Here is a 25,250-nt window from a genome sequence, read left to right as displayed (position 1 = left end):
CTGATGAAGGCCAAAGTGCCAAAGGCCTTTTTGACCACCTTATCTACCTGCGACTTGACCTTCAAGGAACCACGCACCTGTACTTCTAGATCCCTCTATTCACAAAATGCTGGAGTAACTCAGCAGGTCAGGCAGCATCTCGGGAGAGAAGGAATGGGTGATGTTTCGGGTCGAGACCCTTCTTCAGACTGATGTCAGGGGGGCGGGACAAAGGAAGGATATAGGTGGACACAGGAAGATAGAGGGAGATCTGGGAAGGAGGAGGGGAAGGGAGGGACAGAGGAACTATCTAAAGTTGGAGAAGTCGATGTTCATACCACTGGGCTGCAAACTGCCCAGGTGAAATATGAGGTGCTGTTCCTCCAATTTCCGGTGGGCCTCATTGTGGCACTGGAGGAGGCCCATGACAGAAAGGTCAGACTGGGAATGGGAGGGGGAGTTGAAGTGCTCGGCCACTGGGAGATCAGGTTGGTCAATGCGGACCGAGCACAGGTGTTCAGCGGAGCGATCGCCGAGCCTGCGCTTGGTTTCGCCGATGTAAATAAGTTGACATCTGGAGCAGCGGATGCAATAGATGAGGTTGGAGGAGGTGCAGGTGAACCTTTGTCTCTGCTGGAAAGACTGTTTGGGTCCTTGAATGGAGTTGAGGGGGGGAGGTAAAGGGACAGGTGTTGCATCTCGTGCGGTTGCAGGGGAAAGTGCCTATAGTTCAATTGTTCTGAGATTATAAAGTAAATCATCGCCTTTGGAGATTTCCAGAATGCAGCTAACATCAGTGACAAGAGGTTATATATGTGTGAGGTCTTTCAAAGATCTATTTATTTTATAATAATAACTATTATTATTATTCATTACATATATATATATATATATAATAATAATAATAATAATAATAATAATAATGCATTACATTTATATAGCGCTTTTCAAACACTCAAAGACGCTTTATAGGGATTACTAGAACATAGAGAAGAAAATAAATAGGTAAATAAGTAAACGAACAGAAAAAGGAGACAGAAGGTGAGGTGACGGTCAGTGGTTGAAGGCAGTGCTGAACAGGTGAGACTTCAGTGATGTTTTGAATGTGGTGAGTGAGGAGGAGTCTCTGGCGGTTTGGGGTAGTGAGTTCCAGAGGGTGGGAGCATATATATATATATATATATATATATATATATATATATATATATATATATATATATATATATATACACACACATACATACAGGTAAATATATATATGTGTGTGTGTGTAGGAAGGAACTGCAAATGCTGGTTTAAACCGAAGATAGACACAAAATGTTGGAGTAACTCAGCATCTCTGGAGAGAAGGAATGGGTGATGTTTCGGGTCGAGACCCTTCTTCATATATATTGTGTGTGTGTCTGTGTGCGTGTGTGTGTCTGTGTGCGTGTGTGTGTGTGTGGTTGTGTGCGTGTGTGTGTGTGTATGTCTGTGTGCGTGTGTCTGCGTGTGTGTGTCTGTGTGCATGTGTGTGTGTGTGCGTGTGTGTGTGTGCATGTGTGTGTGTGTGTATGTCTGTGTGCGCGTGTGTGTGTGTGTGTGTGTGTGTGTGGTTGTGTGCGTGTGTGTGTGTGTATGTCTGTGTGCGTGTGTCTGCGTGTGTGTGTGTGTGTGTGTGTGCGTGTGTGTCTGTGTGTGTGTGTGTGAGTATTTGTATATATACACACACTGAACTTTTTTCTCGTTTATTATATAGTTTACAGTGCACTATGTTTACACATTCTGCTGTGGTGCTGCAAGTAAGAAGTTCATTGTTCTATCTGGGACACATGACAATAAAACACTCTTGACTAGTGAATAAGAAAACATTGTTTAACTATTCCCCTCCCCCTCCCCCCCACTTGAATTGATGAGACTGACACAAAACTAAAACCTGATGAAAACTTTATCTCATTCGTATGTTCCCGATAAAACCAGAAACTATTAAAGAATTCCCCGACGTGTAAGTTTTCTTCTCGTGTGTGCAGTTATGAAGGCTGTGGACCAGACTGCATTGGACTTCATTGTTACACAACTAGTTTGCCAATGTGCGTCTTACAATATTACGGTGCCATCTAATGGTGAAGAAGGGGGAATATCGCTCAAAAGCTTGACGCAAAATGCTGGGGTAACTCAGCGGGGACAGGCAGCATCTCTGGAGAGAAGGAATGGGCGACGTTTCGGGCCGAGATCCTTCTTCAGACCGAGAGCCAGAGGAGGGGGAGACACAGAGGTAAGGAAGGGTAAGGTGTGGAAACGAGACATCAAAGGGGACGGGGATTTATAGAATAGATCACTGTTTGCGATTGGACGATGACAGCGAAGCATTCAAAGGTGAACTTTAATCAGGACAGTCAAACTGGTCAGAGAACTAGGATGGGGGAGGGAGGGGGGGGGGATAGAGAGTGAGAGTACTTGCTTGTTTACTCAAAAGCTTGATTTGCGTGTAGACACTTGAAATGGCGGTAGAGAAGGAATGGGTAACGGAATGGCGGGACTGTGATATATTGAAAGACTGGAGCGACTAGGCTTGTATACACTGGAATTTAGAAGGATGAGAGGAGATCTTATCGAAACGTATAAGATTATTAAGGGGTTGGACACGTTAGAGGCAGGAAACATGTTCCCAATGTTGGGGGAGTCCAGAACAAGGGGCCACAGTTTAAGAATAAGGGGTAGGCCATTTAGAACTGAGATGAGGAAGAACTTTTTCAGTCAGAGAGTTGTGAATCTGTGGAATTCTCTGCCTCAGAAGGCAGTGGAGGCCAATTCTCTGAATGCATTCAAGAGAGAGCTAGATAGAGCTCTTACGGATAGCGGAGTCAGGGGTATGGGGAGAAGGTAGGAACGGGGTACTGATTGAGAATGATCAGCCATGATCACATTGAATGGCGGTGCTGGCTCGAAGGGCCGAATGGCCTCCTCCTGTGTCTATTGACTATTGTCTATAAGTGAGGTGATTGTAGTCAGTGGGTAGGACTTCAGTCTGTTGATCAGCCTTCTTGTATGTATTCCTGCACCACCAGTTCTTTCAGCGAAGGCTGGTTGCTTTGATCTCCATGTAGTTCCTCCATTTTGATCAGCTTGTCTTGTAAGTGCCGCATGTCCCTCCCCAACTCATTTCCCAGAATAACCTGGATCGTCATCAAAGGGTAATAGTACCGGTGGCAACTAAAATCGTGCAAAATAAGCGCTGCTCTCGCGCAAAATTCATAGGCATTCTCTCGATCGTCCAGATCTCTGCAGCACAGGCCAATGGCACTGAGAGTGAGGACCAGGGTGTCGTGGTGAGGCGTATACAGCTTCTCCTGCAGACCAAGCACGTTGAGCAGGCTGGCCAGTGCTTTGGTGTACTGCCCGCTTCGCAGGCACCCGTATCCTTCCCGCGCCTCCGGCAGAAAGAAAAACCCAATAAATTCATCGGAGAGACGGACGTCTTTGATTGCGTACAGTTGCGCCAGGTAGTCTCGGAACCCCAGCTTCCGTTCGGTGATTTTCTCGGGGAGAAAGTTCCCAGCCATGATTTTCTTTGGAAAAGTGATCTCCTCCACCTCTTCCTTGAAATTCTTCAAGATATTTCTGTGCAGTTTCTCGAAGTCCGAGTATCGCCGTTCAACGTAGGCCTGGCTGGCATCGTAGGTGCCTGACCTTATCACCACCACCTTGTACACCTGATGAGTGGAGAATACACACGGCAGAATGGCTTGGGTCAACTTCAGAAAATGATTCATAATTATTCACCGTTAAATATCCCATTGAATGTCCTCGCAAATTTATGAAGTTAATTCAACATTTCAGCACAGCTGGAACAACTTAATTAATAAACAGACAGACAGACAGACAGACAGACAGACAGACAGACAGACAGACAGACAGACAGACAGACAGACAGACAGACAGACAGACAGACAGACATGCGTAGGAAGGAACTGCAGATGCTGCTTTTAAACAGAAGACAGACACAAAATGCTGGAGTGACTCAGCAGGACAGGCAGCATCTCTGGCGAGAAGGAATGGGTGACGTTTCGGGTCGAGATTGAAAGTCACGCTATGTAACTGTGCTGTTAGAGAGTGTTTACTGAAGGTGATGTTTCGCTGTGTGTTGATCGTATTTGCTTGTGAGAGGCTACTTGGCCCATCGAGTCCATGCTGGCACTCAGAGCAATCTCATTTCTCCACTCATCTCTCTCATAAGCCTATCACCTGTGCTGTTAGTAACTTATCACAGCCATTTAAACTACCAACCAGCACGCCGGCAGCAGGAGCATGTGGGTGAAGCCCATGCTGGCAGAGAGAGAATGCACATCCTCCAGGCAGGCCACACAGGAGATCAGCCACGAGGACACGTTGCGGGTCGGCCAGATAGATAGAAACATAGAAACGTAGAAAACTGGTGCAGGAGTAGGTCATTCGGCCCTTCGAGCCAGCACCGCCATTCAATATGATCATGGCTGACAATCCAAAATCAGTACCCCGTTCCTGCTTTCTCCAAACACCCCTTGATTCCTTGAGCCCTAAGAGCTCAATCTAACACGCTGTTGAAAACGTCCAGGGAATTGGCCTCCACTGCCTTCTGTGGCAGAAAATTCCACAGATTCACAACTCTCTGGGTGAACAGGTTTTTCCTCATCTCAGTCCTACATGGCCTACCCTTTATTCTTAAACTGTGACCCCTGGTTCTGGACTCCCCCAACATCGGGAACATTCCCCTGCATCTAACCTGTCCAATCTCTTAAGAATTATATACGTTTCTAGAAGATTCCATTAGATATACAGACAGATAGACAGATAAATAATCAATAAATACGTAGACCAATAAACAAAGAAATAGATAGAAAGATAAATAAATAAACAGATCAATAAATAAATATATGGATAAAGTAATAAAAAAGATTAAAGTAATCAGAATTAGAGTATTTGGCTCATCGAGTCTACTCCGCCATTCAATCATGGCTGATCTATCTTTCCCTCTCAACCCCATTCTCCTGCCTTCTCCCTGTAACCTTTGATACCCTTACTAATCAAAACTTTGGTGTATCTACACAGAGAGACTCAGGTTCGATCCTCTCTACGGGTGCTGTCTTTGTGGAGTTTGCACGTTCTCCCTGCGACTGCATGCGGTTTTGCTCCAGGTGCAACTCCAGATGGGTTCCTCCCCCATCCCAAGGACGTGCAGGTTTGTAGGTTAATTGATCTTGTGACAACCAGGACAATGTATTTTCTACATATTAAAATAATTCTGTGCATCTACACTCCTGGAAAACGTAAGATTTTGTTTTTTTGTTTTTGTTTTAGAGATACTGTGAGGAAGCAGGCCCTTCGGCCCATCAAGTCCTCGCCGACCATCGATCACCCGTTCACACTAGCTCTATGTTATCCCACTTTCTCATCCACCCCCTGTACATTAGGGGTCAGGCGCACTACAATAGACAATAGACAATAGACAATAGGTGCAGGAGGAGGCCATTTGGCCTTTCGAGCCAGCACCGCCATTCAATGTGATCATGGCTGATCATTCTCAATCAGTACCCCGTTCCTGCTTTCTCCCCATACCCCCTGACTCCGCTATCCTTAAGAGCTCTATCTAGCTTTCTCTTGAATGCATTCAGAAAATTGGCCTCCACTGCCTTCTGAGGCAGAGAATTCCACGGATTTACAACTCTCTGACTGAAAAAGTTTTTGCACATCTTTTTTGATGTGAGACCCGAAACGTCGCCTGTCCATGTTCTCCAGAGGTGCAGCCTGAGTTACTTCAGCACTTTGTGTCATTTTCTTGAGAATATTTGTTTTTTTTTCATTTGCAAGCATCATATTCGTGAGCATATGATACCTAGCTTTTCCCCCAACAGTTTGTGTACAGTGCAGAGACACAAAGTACACAAAAAATCAAAACTAAGGTTTCAATATCTTGATCATTTTGAGAGCCTTTGGAAGTTTGTGGGTTAGAAGAACAGTGACCCTCACACCGAAAGATTAGCAGCCCATTCAATGTTCATAACTTCATAATTTCTAGGAGCAGAATTATGCCATTCATATAAGTGATAGGAGCAGAATTTGGTCATCAAATCTACTCCGCCATTCAATCGTGGCTGATCTATCTCTCCCTCCTAACCCCATTCTCCTGCCTTCTCCCCATAACCCCTGACACCCGTACTAATCAAGAATCTAACAATCTCCACCTTAAAAATATCCATTGACTTGGCCTCCACAGCCGTCTGTGGCAATGAATTCCACAGTTTCACCACACCCTAACTAAAGAAATTCCTTCTCATCTTCATTCTAAAGGTACGTCCTTTTATTCTGAGGCTGTGCCCTCTGGTACTAGACTCTCCCATTGATGGAAGCATCCACTCTCTCCACATCCACCATATCCAGGCCTTTTCTCCAGAGATGCTGTCTGACCCGCTGAGTTACTCCAGCATTCTGTGTCTATCTACGGTATAAACCAGCTTCTGCAATTTAGTTTTGTTTAGTTTAGTTGTTCAGTTTGGAGATACAGCGCGGAAACAGGCCCTTCGGCCCACCATGTCTGGTCCTCCACCCTTCGGCCCACCACCGACCAACGACCACCCACTCACACTAGTTCCATCCTACACACCTGGGCCAATTTGCAGAAGCCAATTAACCCACAAACCCGCACTTCTTCGGAATGTGGTAGGAAACCAGAGCACCCGAAGAAAACCCACGCGTTTTTATGACCTCGTGCTTTGACATGTGGGAAGGAACTGTAGATGCCGGTTTACACCGAAGATAGACACAAAATGGAGTAACTCAGCGGGACAGGCAGCATCTCTGGAGAGAAGGAATGGGAGAGGTTTCGGGTCGAGACCCTTCTTCAGTCAGAAGAACGTCACCCATTCCTTCTCCCCAGAGATGCTGCCATGTCCCGCTGAGTTACTCCAGCGTTTTTTTGTGTTTATCTTCCTCATTGACTTCCTCATTTTCGACTTGGCATGAAACTAAACGCAGAGTCAACACTTCAACAAAAGCCAACTCTAAAAGCCAAGAGCAGGTTCCCTACCACTGGACTTCACACGGAAGTGAAACTGAAACTCGGCAGCGTTTCCCGGGTGGGGATTGTTAGCTTCCATCACCTTTTTGAGTGGAAACTAACCAGATCCCCGTAACCCCTGATGATATCATGGGCGAATGTGTGTAAGGTTACACAACTGTCTTGGGGCTTTCCATCCATGCTGCAGTCTACGTCTGCATGCTCTTATTCATTTTTGATCATGAACTCACAAACAAAATTCCTCCCAACAGCCATCAGGCTATTAAACCCTGCAACCTCCAAATAAGCTTCAAACTACATAGACTTGGGGACACACACACACACACACATATATATGTACATATATACACACACACACACACATATATATGTACATATACACACACACACACACACACACACACACACACACACACATATATATATGTACATATATACACACACACACACACATATATATGTACATATATACACACACACACACACACACACACACACATATATATATGTACATATATACACACACACACACACATATATATGTACATATATACACACACACACACACACACACACACACATATATATATGTACATATATACACACACACACACACACATATATATGTACATATATACACACACACACACACACACATATATATGTACATATATAGGGTGAGCAGTTTCAAATACTTGGGAGTCCGCATCGCAGAGGATCTGACGTGGGCAACGCACATTGCCGCACTGGTGGGTAAGGCTAAGCAGCGCCTTTACCACCTTAGACAACTGAGGAAATTCAGAGTGTCGCTGAGGATCCTTCATTGCTTCTACTCTGGGGCTGTAGAGAGCATCCTGTCCGGCAACATTACAGTCTGGTTTGGGAACATCTCTGCCCAGGACAGGATGGCCCTGCAGAGAGTAGTGCGTTCGGCAGAACGCACCATGGGAACTACACTCGTCCCCCTGCAGGACCTATACATCAGGAGGTGCAGATCCAGAGCAAGCAAGATCATGAGGGACCCCTGCCACCCCAGTAACGGACTGTTCCAGCTGCTACGGTCAGGCAAACGTCTCCGCTGTCACGCTGTGAAAACGGAGAGGATGAGACGGAGCTTCTTCCCACAGGCCATCAGGACTGTCAATTTTTATAACCCCAGAGACTAAATTTTTGTCGACACTTTTTGTGCTATGTTTAGTAACTTATTAACTTTATTTATATGCTGTAACTGTAATTCTTTTTGTGCACAACCCGCAGGCATTGCCACTTTCATTTCACTGCACATCGAGTATGTGTATGTGACAAATAAATTTGACTTGACTTGACACATATATATGTACATATATACACACACACACACATATATATATATGTACATACACACACACACACACACACACACACATATATGTACATATATACACACACACACACACATATATATGTACATATATACACACACACACACACACACACACACACACACATATATATGTACATAAATATATAGATATATTACACATGAAAAACAATTCAGCGTGTGTATATATATAATTTTTAAAAGTTCAATATATACTGTATATATATATATTTATGAAACAAAATTCAGTATGTATAGGTGTATATATATATATATATATATATAGACACACACACACACACACAGACCGTGTAGAGCTGCACCAGAGACCCAAGTTCGATCCAGACCTTGGGCGCTGTCTGTGTGGAGTTTGCAGGTTCTTCCTGTGACCACGTGGGTTTTCTCCGGGTGCTCCAGTTTCCTCCCAGATCCCAAGAAACATGGGTTTGTAGATTAACCTGGCCTCTGTTAAATTGCCCCTCGTGTGTATGGTGTGGAAGGGAATGTGAGATTACGTCGCACTCTTGTGAACGGGTGATGAATGGTCAGCATGGCCTCGGTGGGACGAAGGGCCGGTTTCTTCAGACAATTTCATTTGGATTTGAGGAATGCAAATGCACACCATTTTGCCTAGTGGTCCTTGTTAGAATTCTCTTTTAATCCAAATCTCTAGCAGATTGACCAAGGCTTTCAATAATTCACACAGTATCACATCTGAATTTATCATGTTCCTCTTTCTACTGCTAAAGTTATCTCTTTAAGGTATATTACATGAAACCCATTTCCCTTATTAGTGAGGGAAGTGGTAGCAAAACTGTACTATACCAACTGAAACACATTTCAAGTGAAATTAGTTTGAAATAGATCTAATCGCAGCAGATTTTAGAGAAAAAAGTGAGACTTATTCTGCTTTCATAGGTCATTTTCAGTGTCAGAAGAACTGGTTGGATCCATTTGCATTACAATTAGCTTCATCACCTTCTAATTTTACAATTTTACAAAGGTTTAGCTTAGTTTAAAGATACAGCAGCCCATCATGTCCGCACCGACCAGCGATCCCTGCACACTAACTCTACCCGACACACACTAGTGACAATTTACACTTATACCAAGCCAATTAACCGACAAACCTGCACCTATTTGGAGTGTGGGAGGAGGCCGAAGATCTCGGAGTAAACCCACGCAGGTCACGGGGAGAACGTACAAACTCCGTACAGACAGCATCCTGGGTCTCTAGTACTCAAGCACTATGAGGCAGCAACTCTACCGCTGTGCCACCGTGCCCTGATGTCTCCTTATGGATAAAGGCATTTCGTACAATAATCTGATTAATAAGCATTATGCTTTTAAAAGGACATTTTGAAAGGACATTTGAAGAAATTAACTTTTAATTATTTTCAAGAATATTCCAAATATTAATGGCGGCACGGTGTCACAGCGGTAGAGTTGCTGTCCTACAGCGCCAGAGACCCGGGTTCCATCATGACTACGGGTACTGTCTGTACGGAGCTTGCACGTTCTCCCCGTGACAGTGTGGGCTTTCACCGGGTGCTCTGGTTTCCGCCCACACTCCAAAGAAGTGCGGGTTTGTAGGTTAATTGACTTCCGCAAAAATTGTCCCCGGTGCGTAGGATAGAACTAGTGTGCGGGTGATTGCTTGTTGGCGCGGACTCGGTGGGCCAAATCCTACATGTCTTTGGAGTGCGGGAGAAGACCAGGGCACCCGGAGGAAACCCACGGGGTCACAGGGAGAACGTACAAACTTCGTACAGACAGCGCCCATGGTCGGGATTGAACCCGGGTCTCTGGCGCGGTAAGGCAGCGACTCTACCGCTGCGCCACCGTGCTGCCCGGGATTGAACCCGGGTCTCTGGCGCTGTGCCACTGTGCCGCCATGTAAAGTAGAGTATACTCATTGTCTGAGGTTTGAGGAGACAATTGCAAAATGCCTGAGATGTTGGTGTGGCGACTCCTAGACCATTGTCTACTGTACATGCAAGAGGCCTCGAGTCCGTTGTGTCAAACTCACCACGTATCTGGAGCACTGCTCCTTCACTATTCTGGTTTCTGGTATCTCGAAGAGCAGGCGAATGGGCTTCACCTTCTTGTTCACGGTGTTCCAGTACTGAAACAGCTGCTTCGTGGTCAGCAGAGCCTCCGGCAGAGTCCTGTTGCACGGCACTGAGGGGGGCAAAGAGAAAACTAGTTGAACTTCAACCCAGAAAACAACACAAAGTGCTGGAGTAACTCAGCGGGTCAGGCAGCATCTCTAGTGATGGAAAGGAACAAAGTGCTGGAGTAACTCAGCAGGCCAAGCAGCATCTCTGGAGATAGAGACACAAAGTGCTGGAGTAACTCAGCGGGTCAGGCAGCATCTCTGGAGATAGAGACACAAAATGCTGGAGTAACTCAGCAGGCCAAGCAGCATCTCTGGAGATAGAGACACAAAGTGCTGGAGTAACTCAGCGGGTCAGGCAGCATCTCTGGAGATAGAGACACAAAATGCTGGAGTAACTCAGCAGGCCAAGCAGCATCTCTGGAGATAGAGACACAAAGTGCTGGAGTAACTCAGCGGGTCAGGCAGCATCTCTGGAGATAGAGACACAAAATGCTGGAGTAACTCAGCAGGCCAAGCAGCATCTCTGGAGATAGAGACACAAAGTGCTGGTGTAACTCAGCGGGTCAGGCAGCAGCTCTGGTGTGTGTAGCGTATTGTTAATGTGCGGGGATCGCTGGTCGGTGCGGACATGGTGGACCGATGGGCCTGCATCCTCGATGTAGCTCTAAACTAAACAAAACTAAACCAATACTAACCACCTCAACTTTGTAGCTCTATTAGCGTCAACAAATGTCACCTAGCCATTTCCAGATGCTGCCTGACCCACTGAATCCTCCAGCATTTTGGCATTTTGTGTCTATCTTCAGTATAAACCAACATCTACAGTTCTTTGGTGTTACAAAGGCAGGATAAACCCTGGCAGGTCATAGGGGCATATTTTGATTCATATCAGGAAGGAACTGCAGATGCCAGTTTACACCGAAGATAAACACAAAAGGCTGGAGTAATTCAGCGGGTCAGGCAGCATCTTAGGACAAACGGAATAAGTAACACGTTTTGGGTCGGGACTCTTCTTCTGACGCATCCTTCTCCGGGGATGCTGCCTGGCCCGCTGAGTTACTCTGCCTTTTGTGCCTCACTTCGGTATAAATCAGCATCTGCAGTTCCTTCCCACACAGGTGGATACAGGTGGGGAAGGTTTTTAAGCCAAAAGGCAGATGATTTGCCCGGAGGTCTGATATTAAAAAAACCGAAGGCGTGAGACAAAGGATGAAAGTCTCGCGAATTATGAAGCTAGAGGAAGGAATGTAGTGGGAAGGGGAGGGTGAGGAGTGTATCGGCCCATCAGTAAAACAAATACCTTGCAGCGTTTTGCTTCTCATTTAGATTTAATCAGTCCAGGAAATCCTCTATAATATTATTCCCAGGATGGGGAAATCACTTTTCCCCCCCAGATTGGAAAAATCAAATACTAGAGGGCAAAGCTTTAAGGTGAGAGGGGCAAAGTTTAAAGGAGATGTGCGGGGTGAGTTTTTCTACACAGAGGGTGGTGGGGGCCTGGAACGCGCTGCCAGGGGTGGTGGGGGAGGCAGATACGATAGTGGTGTTTGAGAGACTTTTGGATGGGCACATGGACATGCAGGGAATGGAGGGGGATGGATTATGTGGAGACGGATAAGAGTTGGTCTTGGCATCATGTTCATATTTTCATATTTTCATATTTCAGATACAGCGCGGAAACAGGCCTTTTCGGCCCACCAAGTCGGCGCCGCCCAGCGATCCCCGCACATTAACACTATCCTACACACACTAGGGACAATTTTTTACATTTACCCAGTCAATTAACCTACATACCTGTACGTCTTTGGAGTGTGGGAGGAAACCGAAGATCTCGGAGAAAACCCACGCAGGTCACGGGGAGAACGTACAAACTCCTTACAGTACAGCACCCGTAGTCAGGATCGAACCTGAGTCTCCGGCGCTGCATTCGCTGTAAGGCAGCAACTCTACCGTTGCGCCACCGTGACGCCCACATACAATACATACAATTCAATGCACCAATTACATAAAATTATCCCCCCATCCTTGCCACTGGCGTGAAACAGAAGCACAGAAACATAGAAAATAGGTGCAGGAGGAGGCCATTCGGCCCATCGAGCCAGCACCACCATTCATTGTGATCATGGCTGATCATCCACAATCAACAACCTGTGCCCAACTTCTCCCCATATCTCTTGATTCTCCTCGCCCCCAGAGCTCTATCTAACTCTCTCTTAAATTCATCAAGTGATTTGGCCTGCACTGCCCTCTGTGGCAGAGAATTCCACAAATGGACAACTCTCTGGGTGAAAAAGTTCCTTCTCACCTCAGTTTTAAATGGCCTCCCCTTTATTTTAAGCCTGTGGCCCCTAGCTCTGGATTCCCCCAACATTGGGAATATTCGAGTAAGACATTGTGGGCCGAAAGGCCTGTCCTGTGCTGTGCTGTGTTCCAATATGCCAATTCTTCTGATGGTGTGCATGTGGTTAGAACATGGGCCGAATGGCCTATTTCTGCTCCAATGTCTCGTATATTATAGACATTTTGCTTACATAATTTCTTTCACTCCTTGCAATCTTAGAAATTTCAGCGCAGCCGAGGGCATGTGGACTTCTCGGTTTAAGTCAGCACTTCCTCTACAAATTAAGATGTTGTTTTCACTGCAGAAACAAGGAACTGCAGATGCAGGGTTCAACCCAGGTCCCTGGCGCTGTGAGGCAGCAACTCTACCAGCTTCTCCACGATGCCGCCCAAAGTGATTTTCTAGGCCTAAGCCTGACTTAAGCCTGTTTCCGGGAGCCGGGTTCAATCCTGACCCCAGGTGCTGTCTGGACGGAGTTGCGGTCTTCCCCCAGCGACCTCATGGGTTTCCTCCGGGTGCTCCAGTTTCCTCCCACGTCTAGGGATGCCAACTATGGCGCTCCCAAATACGGGACAAGGTGACGTCACTGCCCCGCGCCCCACGTGACCTCACCCAGCCAGCGGCCACGTGCTCCCGCTCCACCAATGGCGGCCGCCCGGGCCGGGAGGTGGGTTGCTACACAACCTCTGTCAGGCGGTGCACGGGCCGACGCCGTCCGGAAGGTAGGCACAGATTTTAACCAGCATCTGCAGTTTTTTTCCTACAGCGTCCAGGCCTACAGCGCCCCCGGGCCTAATACGGGCCAGTTGGCAACCCTACCCACGTCCCAAACACGTGCGGGTTTGTAGATCAAGTGGCCTCTGTAACATTGCCCCTGGTGCGTAGGGAGTGGATGTGAAAGAGGGATGTCATAGAACGAGTGTGAATGGGTGATCGATGGTCGGCGTGGACCAGCATGGGCCAAAGAGCCAATTCCCATGATGTATCTCTAAAACTAAAAAACTAAAATGAAAGAAAGACACAAAGTGCTGGAGTAACTCAGCAGGTCAGGCAGCATCTCAGGACAACACACGTTTCTGATCGGGACCTTTCTTCGGACTGATTGTTCAGACTTGTGTCTGAGGAAGGATCCCGACCCAAAACGTCACCAATCCATGTTCTCCAGAGATGCTGCCTGACCCACTGAGTTACTCCAGCGCTTTGTGTCTTTCTTCGGTACAAACCAGCAACTGCATTTCATTTTTTTGTTAAATTAAAATTAAAGTTGGAATGCTCTCCGATTTTTCAATATCTCTATAATAATAAAATGTAGTACAGATGCCCCTTGATTTACGATGCTTCGACTTACGATATTTTTCGACTTTACGATGGGGCAAAAGCGATACACATTCAGTAGAAAGTCAGTCAGCCGCGCGATCAGCAGTGTAAACAACCGGTACTCGACAGTGTACTTGCACAATATAAGTGCTCTGAGCACGTTTAACTTAGGCTAGGCTAGGCGATGATGTTCGGTAGGTTAGGTGGCTATGATGTTGGGTAGGTTAGGTGGCTGTGATGTTCGGTAGGTTAGGTGGCTATGATGTTCGGCAGGTTAGGTGGCTATGATGTTCGGTAGGTTAGGTGTCTATGATGTTGGGTAGGTTAGGTGGCTATGATGTTGGGTAGGTTAGGTGGCTATGATGTTGTGTAGGTTAGGTGGCTATGATGTTCGGTAGGTTAGGTGGCTATGATGTTCGGCAGGTTAGGTGGCTATGATGTTCGGTAGGTTAGGTGTCTATGATGTTGGGTAGGTTAGGTGGCTATGATGTTGGGTAGGTTAGGTGGCTATGATGTTGTGTAGGTTAGGTGGCTATGATGTTGGGTAGGTTAGGTGGCTATGATGTTGTGTAGGTTAGGTGGCTATGATGTTGGGTAGGTTAGGTGGATATGATGTTCGGTAGGTTAGGTGTATTAAATGCATTTGCAACTGACGATCTTTTCGATTTACGATGGGTTTATCGGAACGTAGCCCCATCGTAAGTCAAGGAGCACCTGTATTAAATTTGACAGTAAACGTATCCTCCATTACGTTCCGTGATCCCACCTTTTTGATTTGCTTGGTTTGGTGATGGAATTCCATTCATTGGGTTACATCCCTGTTCTCGGATATCTGTGCTTCCCGCATCCGGAACGCACGCATCCTCGCTCCCACAGCATGCCACAGATTGATCATCGCTCGTCGATAAATGTTGTGGTCTGTTGATCTGATCAATGCCGTCATATTCCATTGCTGCAAACAACCTACAAGTGAAAGCACGAGATTATATCATTGGATTTAACGCTGAGACATCACGGTAGTTGGTTGATTGGATTGAAGGGCGACAAGATGGCGCCCAAGCCAGGCGACTCTTTGTGTGCTGGGCCCAGACCACGCGCTCCAGCATTTTGTGTCTATCTTCGGTTTGAACCGCCATCGACAGTTCCTTCCTACACATTCAATGGCCGTTATTTCGTTTTGAGATACAACGCAGAATGAGGCCCTTCGGCCCACCGAGTCCACGCTGACCATCGATCCACTACACACACACACACTAGGGACAACTTACAGAAGCCAATTAACCTACAAGCCAATAGACAATAGACAATAGGTGCAGGAGTAGGCCATACGGCCCTTCGAGCCAGCACCGCCATTCAATGTGATCATGGCTGATCAGCCTGTACGTCTTTGGGATGTGGGAGGAAACCAGAGCACCTAGAGAAAACCCACGCAGGTCATGGGGAGTACGTACAAACTCTGCACAGACAGCACCCATAGTCAGGATCGAACCCGGGTCTCTGGGCGCTGCGACCAAAACTGGGCTTGTATTCACTGGAATTTAGAAGGATGAGAGGGGATCTTATAGAAACATAAAATTCTTAAGGGATTGGACAGGCTAGATGCAGGAAAAATGTTCCCCATGTTGGGGCCTTCCATAACCAGGGGTCGCAGTTTAAGAATAAAGGGTAGGCCATTTAGGACTAAGATGAGGAAAAACCTCTTGACCCAGAGAGTTGTGAATCTGTGGAATTCTCTGTCACAGAAGGCAGTGGAGGCCAATTCACTGGATGTTTTCAAGAAAGAGTTGGATATAGCTCTTGGGCTTAACGAATAATCAAGGGATATGGGAAGAAAGCAGGAACGGGGTACTGATTTTGGATGTTCAGCCATGATCATGTTGAATGGCTTGAAGGGCCGAATGGCCTACCTATTTTCTATGTTTCTATATTAAAACCTTATACTAGTACAGGTGAACATTTATTCAATCCATCAATAGAAAATCTTAGTCAGGATCAAGGCCGGGTCTCTGGCGGCCTGAGGCAGCAACTCTACCGCTGCGCCACCCTGATTGGAAAACATGCAAAACAAAGCCTTTCAATGTACCTCATTACTTATGCTGATAATAAACTTAAACCATTTTCCTGCTAACCACGTGTATGCGAAGATGTTTTAAAATGGGAAATGAATCTGCTAAATATGAACATGATACTTGACAGAGAGAACTCAGCCGTGACAGCAGGTGGGAGAGGGCGGGCAGATCCAGATGTTGCATGTTGTAAGTACACATGTGGGCAGCGGTAGAGTTGCTGCCTGGCAGCACCAGAGACCCGGGTTCGATCCCGACTACGCGTGCTGTCTGTACGGAGTTTGTACGTTCTCCTGCGAGGGTTTTCTTCGGTGCTCCGGTTTCATAGAAACATAGACATAGAAAATAGGTGCAGGAGTAGGCCATTCGGCCCTTCGAGCCTGCACCGCCATTTAATATGATCATGGCTGATTATCCAACTCAGTATCCTGTACCTGCCTTCTCTCCATACCCCCTGATCCCTTTAGCCACAAGGGCCACATCTAACTCCCTCTTAAATATAACCAATGAACTGGCCTCAACTACCCTCTGTGGCAGAGAATTGCACAGATTCACCACTCTCTGTGTGAAAAAAAACTTTCTCATCTCGGTCCTGAAAGACTTCCCCCTTATCCTTAAACTGTGACCCCTTGTTCTGGACTTCCCCAACATCGGGAACAATCTTCCTGCATCTAGCCTGTCCAACCCCTTAAGAATTTTGTAAGTTTCTATAAGATCCCCCCTCAATCTTCTAAATTCCAGCGAGTACAAGCCGAGTCTATCCAGTCTTTCTTCATATGAAAGTCCTGCCATCCCAGGAATCAATCTGGTGAACCTTCTCTGTATTCCCTCTATGGCAAGAATGTCTTTCCTCAGATTAGGAGACCAAAACTGTACGCAATACTCCAGGTGTGGTCTCACCAATGCCCTGTACAACTGCAGCAGAACCTCCCTGCTCCTATACTCAAATCCCCTCGTTATGAATGCTAACATACCATTCGCTTTCTTCACTGCCTGCTGCACCTGCATGCCTACTTTCAATGACTGACAAGAACAAGGCGCACCCCGGCCACTCCCTCCTCTCCCCTCTCCCGCCAGGCAAGAGGCACAGAGGTGTGAAAACGCGCACCTCCAGATTCAGGGACAGTTTCTTCCCAGCTGTTATCAGGCAACTAAACAGTCCTCTGGTCAGCTAGAGTGCGTTCCTCACAAGTTCATAGGTGATAGGAGCAGGAGCCATAAGTGATAGGAGCCATTCGGCCCATTAGGTCTACTCTGCCATCCTATCATCAACTTGAGAGCAGTCCTGACCTCCCATCTGCCTCGTTGGAGACCCTCGCGAGGACTATCTTTAAACGGACTTTATCTTGGACTGAACGTTATTCCTGTATCTGTGCACTGCGGACGGCTCCATTGTAATTGTGTATCGTCTTTCTGTTGACATGTTAGCAAGCAACACAATCGCTTTTCACTGTACCTCGGGACACGTGACAATAAACTAAACTAATTATGTAATTGAGGTACATTTCTGCAGATATTCCGGTTGTAATACGGAGACGGTGGTTTTGAGAACGTTTTTAAAAAAGGCAGAGTTTATGCAGAGTACAAATGTAAAAATAATGTTTCCTTCGTTTCTGCAAAGTAGTTATTTCTAATTATGACACAAATTACGATTATAATTATGAAATTAATCCATGTGTTACAGTCACTGTTTGATATCTGGCTCACAACAGGGCCGGCATGGTGGCGCAGCAGGTGGGGCTGCTGTCTCACAACGCCAGAGACCCAGGTTTGATCCTGACCTCGAATGTCGTCTGTTTTGAGTTTGCACGCTCCCCATGTGACCGCGTGGGTTTTCTCAAGGTGCTCCGGCTTCCTCCCACACTCCAAAGATGTGCGGGTTTGTAGGTTAATTGGCTGCTGTAAAGGGTCTTCTGTCCCTAGTGTGTGTGGGATAGAACTAGTGTACAGGGTGATCGTTGGTTGGTCTGGTCTCGGTGGGCCAAAGGGCCTGTTTCCATGCTGTATCTCTAAAGTCTAATGGCTAGATCCCTAAGGGGCGCGTATTTGTAGGTTAATTGGCCCCCTGTAAATTACCCTTGGTGTGTAGGGAGTGGGTGGGAAAGTGGGTTAACACAGAACCAGTGTGAACGGGTGGTCGATGGTTGGTGTGGACTCGTTGGGCCGTAGGGCCTGTTTCAAACTCAATTGAAGTGCACTTAATGTAAAGTAGGCGTAGGCGTAGGCGTAGGGGTTTGCACAGTATGATCCCATAAAGAAAGTGGGATAACACAGAACCTGTGTGAACAGGTGATCGATGGTCGGCGTGGACTCGGTAGGTCGAAGGGCCTGTTTCCATGCTGTAGTTGTAAGATTACGTGGATCAGAAATAGCAAACCGAAAAACTGAATCTACGATCCCTGCTGTGGCGCAGCGGTAGAGTTGCTGCCTTACAGCACATGCAACGTCAGAGACCCGGGTTTGATCCCGACTACGGGCGCTGTCTGTACGGAGTTTGTACATTCTCCCCGTGACCTCCGTGGGTTTTCTCTGAGATCTCCGGTTTCCTCCCACATACCAAAGACGTGCAGGTTTGTAGGTTAATTGGCTTGGTGTAAATAAAAATTGTCCATTGAACTTAGTGTGTGTGGGATAGTGTTAATGTGCCGGAATCGCTGTTCGGCGCGGACGCGGTGGATCGAAGGGTGTGTTTCCACGCTGTATCTCTAAACTAAACTAAACCAAACTAAACCAAACTCAAATAAACTATGGAATTCTTAGCCACAGAAGGCTTTTGAGGCCAAGTCATAGATAGATAGATAGATGGATTCTTGATTAGTACGGGTGTCAGAGGTTATGGGGAGAAGGCAGGAGAATGGGGTTAGGAGGGAGAGATAGATCAGCCATGATTGAATGGCGGAATAGACCAGATGGGCCGAATGGCCTAATTCTACTCCTATCACTTATGACCTGAAACTAAACCAAACTAAACCTGCTGAGCAGCAGATATCTTGTTGCAGTAACTGCTGCAACTTGACCGTTCAGTTACATTTCCTCAAAATATAATTACCAAACCAAAATACATGAACAAACAAAAAAATGCCCACCAACAAGTGGGTTCAAAATCTGTACGCTGAGAAAGTCAAAGACAATTCAAACTCTGAATTACGTCATTACAACACAATCATAGCAATCTCAACATCGAGCGCACTGAATCTGAAGCATAAACTAACCTTTAATCCCTTCCTGGAAATGAAACATCAAAACAGGCTTGCTCTTTGCAACTGTTGTGATCATGGATGTAGGCAAGCGAGGTGTAATTTGCACAATCGACACATATTTCCGTGTGTACTCGCACTTAAACACTTGTGTTTCCGAGCTTGGAGGAAATACAGAAATAGCGCCCGGTTACTTTAAACTACCTACTTCACACAAGGGAGGAGTTAATGCAAAGTAAAAGATTCCTGTAGCTCTTCTTTTAAAGAGACACTCGCGCCGTTCAAAATGTTTGCAAACTGTTTTATTTTTATGTGTAAGAAGGAACTGCAGACTCCGGCTTATACCGAAGTTGGACACAAAACGCTGGAGTAACTCAGCGGGACAGGCAGCATCTCTGGAGACACGGAGTGGGTGATGTTTTGGGTCGAGACCCTTCTTCAGTCTGATGAAGGGTCTCGACCTGAAAAGTCACCCATTCCTTCTCTCCAGAGATGCTGCCTGTCCCATTGAGTTACTCCAGCGTTTTGTATTTTATTTTTATGTTGACTTTGATAGGCCGGGAACAATTATTTGATTTTCATTACATTGCTACCGAAGTCGAGATTATAGCAATGAGTTCCTGGTTGCTAAACTCCCCCTCCCATTCCCATACTGACCTTTCTGTCCTGGGCCTCCTCCACTGTCAGAGTGAGACCCAACGCAAATTGGAAACCCACCCTTGGTAAAATATATTCTGACTGTCGAGACCAACATCATGGGTATTTATATACACATTTACAAAAAACAGGCACAGAGTGCTGGAGTAACTCAACGGGTCAGGCAGCATCTGCGGAGAACATGGATAGGTGACGTTTCGGGCCAGGAATCTTCCTTGGTATGCTCATTAATCATCTTCGCTATTGGATAACGTAAAGGAATGAACTAGAACATTTATTTGTTTAGACTTAAGAGTTCAGTTATTATTTAGTGTAAGAAAATAACTGCAGATGCTGGTACAAATCGAAGGTATTTATTTCACAAAATGCTGGAGTAACTCAGCAGGTCAGGCAGCATCTCAGGAGAGAAGGAATGGGTGACGTTTCGGGTCGAGACCCTTCTTCAGACTGATATTATTTAGTTATTATTTAGATTATTATTATTATTATTATTATTATTATTATTGTTTTATTATTATTATTGTTATTATTATTTAGTTTAGTTTGGAGATATAACGTGGAAACAGGCCCTTCGGCCCACCGAGTTTAAGCCGACCATCGACCATCGGACTGTCACTGTCACTGAGTAGCTACTGCAATAGACAATAGACAATAGGTGCAGGAGTAGGACATTCGGCCCTTCGAGCCAGCACCGCTATTCAATGTGATCATGGCTGATCATTCTCAATCAGTACCCCGTTCCTGCCTTCTCCCCATACCCCCTGACTCCGCTATCCTTAAGAGCTCTATCCAGCTCTCTCTTGAATGTATTCAGAGAATTGGCTTCCACTGCCCTCTGAGGCAGAGAATTCCACAGATTCACAACTCTCTGACTGAAAACGTTTTTCCTCAACTCTGTTCTAAATGGCCTACTCCTTATTCTTAAACTGTGGCCCCTGGTTCTGGATTCCCCCAACATTGGGAACATTCAGCTGCTTCAGTGACAGATTTCTTCACCCAAAGTGTGTGAAGGAGAGATATCGAAGGCCCTTCCTTCCTGCTGTCGTCAGAGTGCACAACCAGCACTGCTCCCAGCAGCCTAATGTATAAAGATAATTACCCTTATCTTATTTTTTAATGAATGTTTATCTATTTTTGCTATCCACTTTGCCGCTGTAACCCTGCAAATTTCCCCGCTGTGGGACGAATAAAGGATTATTATTATTATTATTATATTATCATTTCACATCCACACCAGGGGTAATTTACAGAGGGCCACACAGCCGCCTAAAAGACCCGCGCGTCTTTGGGATGTGGGAGGAAACCGGAGCACCCGGAGGAAACCCACGTGTGGACAGGGAGAACGTGCAAACTCCACGCAGACAGCACCCAAGGTCAGGATCACACTGAGGTCTCTGGCGCTGTGAGGAAGCCGCTCCACCCGCTGCGCCGCCCTTTGGACAATAAATTAAATTGCTTTCTATATCTGCGACTGCAGCATCATTTTTTTCTAAGGAGCAAAATAATGAAAACACCTTATTCTTAAGGTCATAAGTTCTAGGAGTAGAATTAGGCCATTCGGCCCATCAAGTCTACTCCGCCATTCAATAACGGCTGACCTACCTTTCCCTCTCAACCCCATTCTCCTGCCTTCTCTCCAGAACCCCTGACGCCAATACGAATCAGAATGGGGTTAAGGGGGAGAGATAGATCAGCCACGATTATATGGCGGAGTAGACTTGATGGGCCGAATGGCCTAAAAATTCTGCTCCTATTCCTTATGACCTTATGATAATCCATCTATTTCTGCCTTAAAAATATCCATTGACTTATAACGTGAAGGATTATTAAGGGGTTGGACACGTTAGAGGCAGGAAACATATTCCCAATGTTGGGGGAGTCCAGAACAAGGGGCCACAGTTTAAGAATAAGGGGTAGGCTATTTAGAACGGAGACCAGGAAAAACCTTTTCAGTCAGAGAGTTGTGAATCTGTGGAATTCTCTGCCTCAGAAGGCAGTGGAGGCCAATTCTCTGAATGCATTCAAGAGAGAACTGGATAGAGCTCTTAAGGATAGCGGAGTCAGGGGGTATGGGGAGAAGGCAGGCACGGGGTACTGATTGAGAATGATCAGCCATGATCACATTGAATGGTGGTGCTGGCTCGAAGGGCCGAATGGCCTACTCCTGCACCTATTGTCTATTGACTTGGCCTCCATAACCATCTGTGGCAGTGAATTCCACAGATTAACCGCCCTCTGACGACATACCTCCTGCTACTAACCCGCCCAAATAAAAAACCCCAGCACACACTGAATTCTGCAAGGAAATGTAGAGCAGGAATAAGTCAGCCCACAAGGCAGGACACGTGTGGATGTGTGACAAGAGTGAGTGAGGTCTGGGGTTTGGAGAGGGTGCTTTCCCAAGGAAATCCAAGGTTCTCTCTGTGTCCCCTGTATACAGGTGCCAGATCTCACACATGCAATGCAGCAGACACAAGGATCAGTGTGGGGACAGAAACAGTAGCCTGAATGCGTCATGTAAAACCCCGACAGCCTGCACTGAGAGAGACTGGGCACTTCCACCGTTCCAGGTGTGGACTCCTGTACAACGGCCAGACCACGCGCAGTCTCGCCGATCGTTTCGCTGAACACCTCCGCTCAGTCCGCCTAAACGTACGCGACCCAACTTACTTTAACTCCCCCTCCCATTCCCAATCTGACCTTTCTGTCCTGGGCCTCCTCCACTGTCAGAGTGAGGACCAGCGCACATTGGAGGAACAGCACCTCATATTTCCCTTGGGCAGATTACACCCCAATGACTTCACTAACTTCAAGTAACCCTTGCTTTCCCTCTCTCTCCGTCCCTCCCCCACCCTAGTTCTCCGACTAGTTTCACTGCGCTCCTGATTAAATATTATTGATTGTACTCCTCGTTGTCACCATCCCCTCAGCCAACAATGAACCATTCCACATTTCCATGATCACCGTCTGCTTTGATCTGTGTTTTCACACCTCACTCCTCCATATCTCCAGTTTCCCTCTGCCCTGACTCTCAGTCTGAAGAAGGATCTCGACCTGAAATGTCCCCCATTCCTTCTATCCTGACCCACTGAGTTACTCCAGCATTTCTATCCTGACCCACTGAGTTACTCCAGCATTTCTCCACCCCCTGACCCACTGAGTTACTCCAGCATTTCTACCCCCCTGACCCACTGAGTTACTCCAGCATTTCTACCCTCCTGATCCACTGAGTTACTCCAGTATTTCTGTCCTGACCCACTGAGTTACTCCAGCATTTCTACTCTCCTGACACACTGAGTTACTCCAGCATTTCTCCACCCCCTGACCCACTGAGTTACTCCAACATTTCTACCCCCCTGACCCACTGAGTTACTCCAGCATTTCTACCCTCCTGACCCACTGAGTTACTCCAGCATTTCTCCACCCCCTGACCCACTGAGTTACTCCAGCATTTCTCCACCCCCTGACCCACTGAGTTACTCCAGCATTTCTACACTGACCCACTGAATTACTCCAGCATTTCTACCCTCCTGACCCACTGAGTTACTCCAGCATTTCTACCCCCCTGACCCACTGAATTACTCCAGCATTTCTACTCTGACCCACTGAGTTACTCCAGCATTTCTACCCTCCCCGACCCACTGAGTTACTCCAGCATTTCTCCACCCCCTGACCCACTGAGTTACTCCAGCATTTCTGTCCTGACCCACTGAGTTACTCCAGCATTTCTAGCCCCCCCTGACCCACTGAGTTACTCCAGCATTTCTACCCTGACCCACTGAGTTACTCCAGCATTTCTACCACCTCCCCCCGACCCACTGAGTTACTCCAGCATTTCTACCCCCCCCGACCCACTGAGTTACTCCAGCATTTCTACCCCCCCCCTGACCCACTGAGTTACTCCAGCATTTCTCCACCCCCTGACCCACTGAGTTACTCCAGCATTTCTACCCTCCTGACCCACTGAGTTACTCCAGCATTTCTGTCCTGACCCACTGAGTTACTCCAGCATTTCTACTCTGACCCACTGAGTTACTTCAGCATTTCTACCCCCCCCCCCCCCCCGACCCACTGAGTTACTCCGGCAATTCTACCCTGACCCACTGAGTTACTCCAGCATTTCTACCTCCCCTGACCCACTGAGTTACTCCAGCATTTCTACCCCCCTGACCCACTGAGTTACTCCAGCATTTCTACTCTGACCCACTGAGTTACTCCAGCATTTCTACCCCCCTGACCCACTGAGTTACTCCACCATTTCTAACCACCCCCCGACCCACTGAGTTACTCCAGCATTTCTACCCTGACCCACTGTTACTCCAGCATTTCTATCCTGACCCACTGAGTTACTCCAGCATTTCTACTCTGACCCACTGAGTTACTCCAGCATTTCTACCCCCCCTGACCCACTGAGTTACTCCAACATTTCTACCCTGACCCACTGAGTTACTCCAGCATTTCTACCCCCCCCTGACCCACTGAGTTACTCCAGCATTTCTACCCTCCTGACCCACTGAGTTACTCCAGCATTTCTATCCTGACCCACTGAGTTACTCCAGCATTTCTACCCTGACCCACTGAGTTACTCCAGCATTTCTACCCTGATCCACTGAGTTACTCCACCATTTCTACTCTGACCCACTGAGTTCACTTTGGAAGTAAGAATAGAAAGGCAGATTATTATCTGAATGGTGTCAAGTTAGGAGGAGGGGGAGTTCAACGAGATCTGGGTGTCCTAGTGCATCAGTCAATGAAAGGAAGCATGCAGGTACAGCAGGCAGTGAAGAAAGCCAATGGAATGTTGGCCTTCGTAACAAGAGGAGTTGAGTATAGGAGCAAAGAGGTCCTTCTACAGTTGTACCGGGCCCTGGTGAGACCGCACCTGGAGTACTGTGTGCAGTTTTGGTCTCCAAATTTGAGGAAGGATATTCTTGCTATGGAGGGCGTGCAGCGTAGGTTCACTAGGTTAATTCCCGGAATGGCGGGACTGTCGTATGTTGAAAGGCTGGAGCGATTGGGCTTGTATACACTGGAATTTAGAAGGATGAGGGGGGATCTTATTGAAACATATAAGATAATTAGGGGATTGGACACATTAGAGGCAGGAAACATGTTCCCAATGTTGGGGGAGTCCAGAACAAGGGGCCACAGTTTAAGAATAAGGGGTAGGCCATTTAGAAC

General features: G+C 46.7%; 1 protein-coding gene across 1 annotated transcript; it reads right to left on the bottom strand.

Moving 5' to 3' along the window:
- Positions 1-1,943: 1,943 nt before the first annotated feature.
- snx20 (sorting nexin 20) lies at positions 1,944-19,565 on the bottom strand. Its single transcript, XM_078401639.1, has 4 exons — positions 19,428-19,565; positions 14,916-15,112; positions 10,402-10,553; positions 1,944-3,671 (listed from the first exon to the last, which is right to left on the bottom strand). Exons 2-4 carry the CDS (start codon positions 15,097-15,099, stop codon positions 2,994-2,996), a joined length of 1,014 nt encoding a protein of 337 aa, XP_078257765.1. The 5' UTR covers positions 15,100-15,112; positions 19,428-19,565; the 3' UTR covers positions 1,944-2,993.
- Between the last annotated feature and the right edge of the window lie 5,685 nt (positions 19,566-25,250).

Source organism: Rhinoraja longicauda, chromosome 6, assembly GCF_053455715.1.
Source record: "Rhinoraja longicauda isolate Sanriku21f chromosome 6, sRhiLon1.1, whole genome shotgun sequence".
Lineage (NCBI taxonomy): Eukaryota > Metazoa > Chordata > Chondrichthyes > Rajiformes > Arhynchobatidae > Rhinoraja > Rhinoraja longicauda.
Note: the sequence above shows the minus strand (reverse complement) of the source record. Positions and strands in the feature narration are given on the sequence as shown.

Bases quoted from the DNA above. Each gene is read 5' to 3' on its own strand.
- snx20 (XM_078401639.1), bottom strand. From the start codon at position 15,099: ATGGAATATGACGGCATTGATCAGATCAACAGACCACAACATTTATCG. The intron at 10,554-14,915 runs GTGGGATCACGG...TGCCCCCCTCAG, and splicing joins AAACCAAGCAAATCAAAAAG to TGCCGTGCAACAGGACTCTG. The intron at 3,672-10,401 runs GTGAGTTTGACA...TCCACTCATCAG, and splicing joins AGCAGTGCTCCAGATACGTG to GTGTACAAGGTGGTGGTGAT.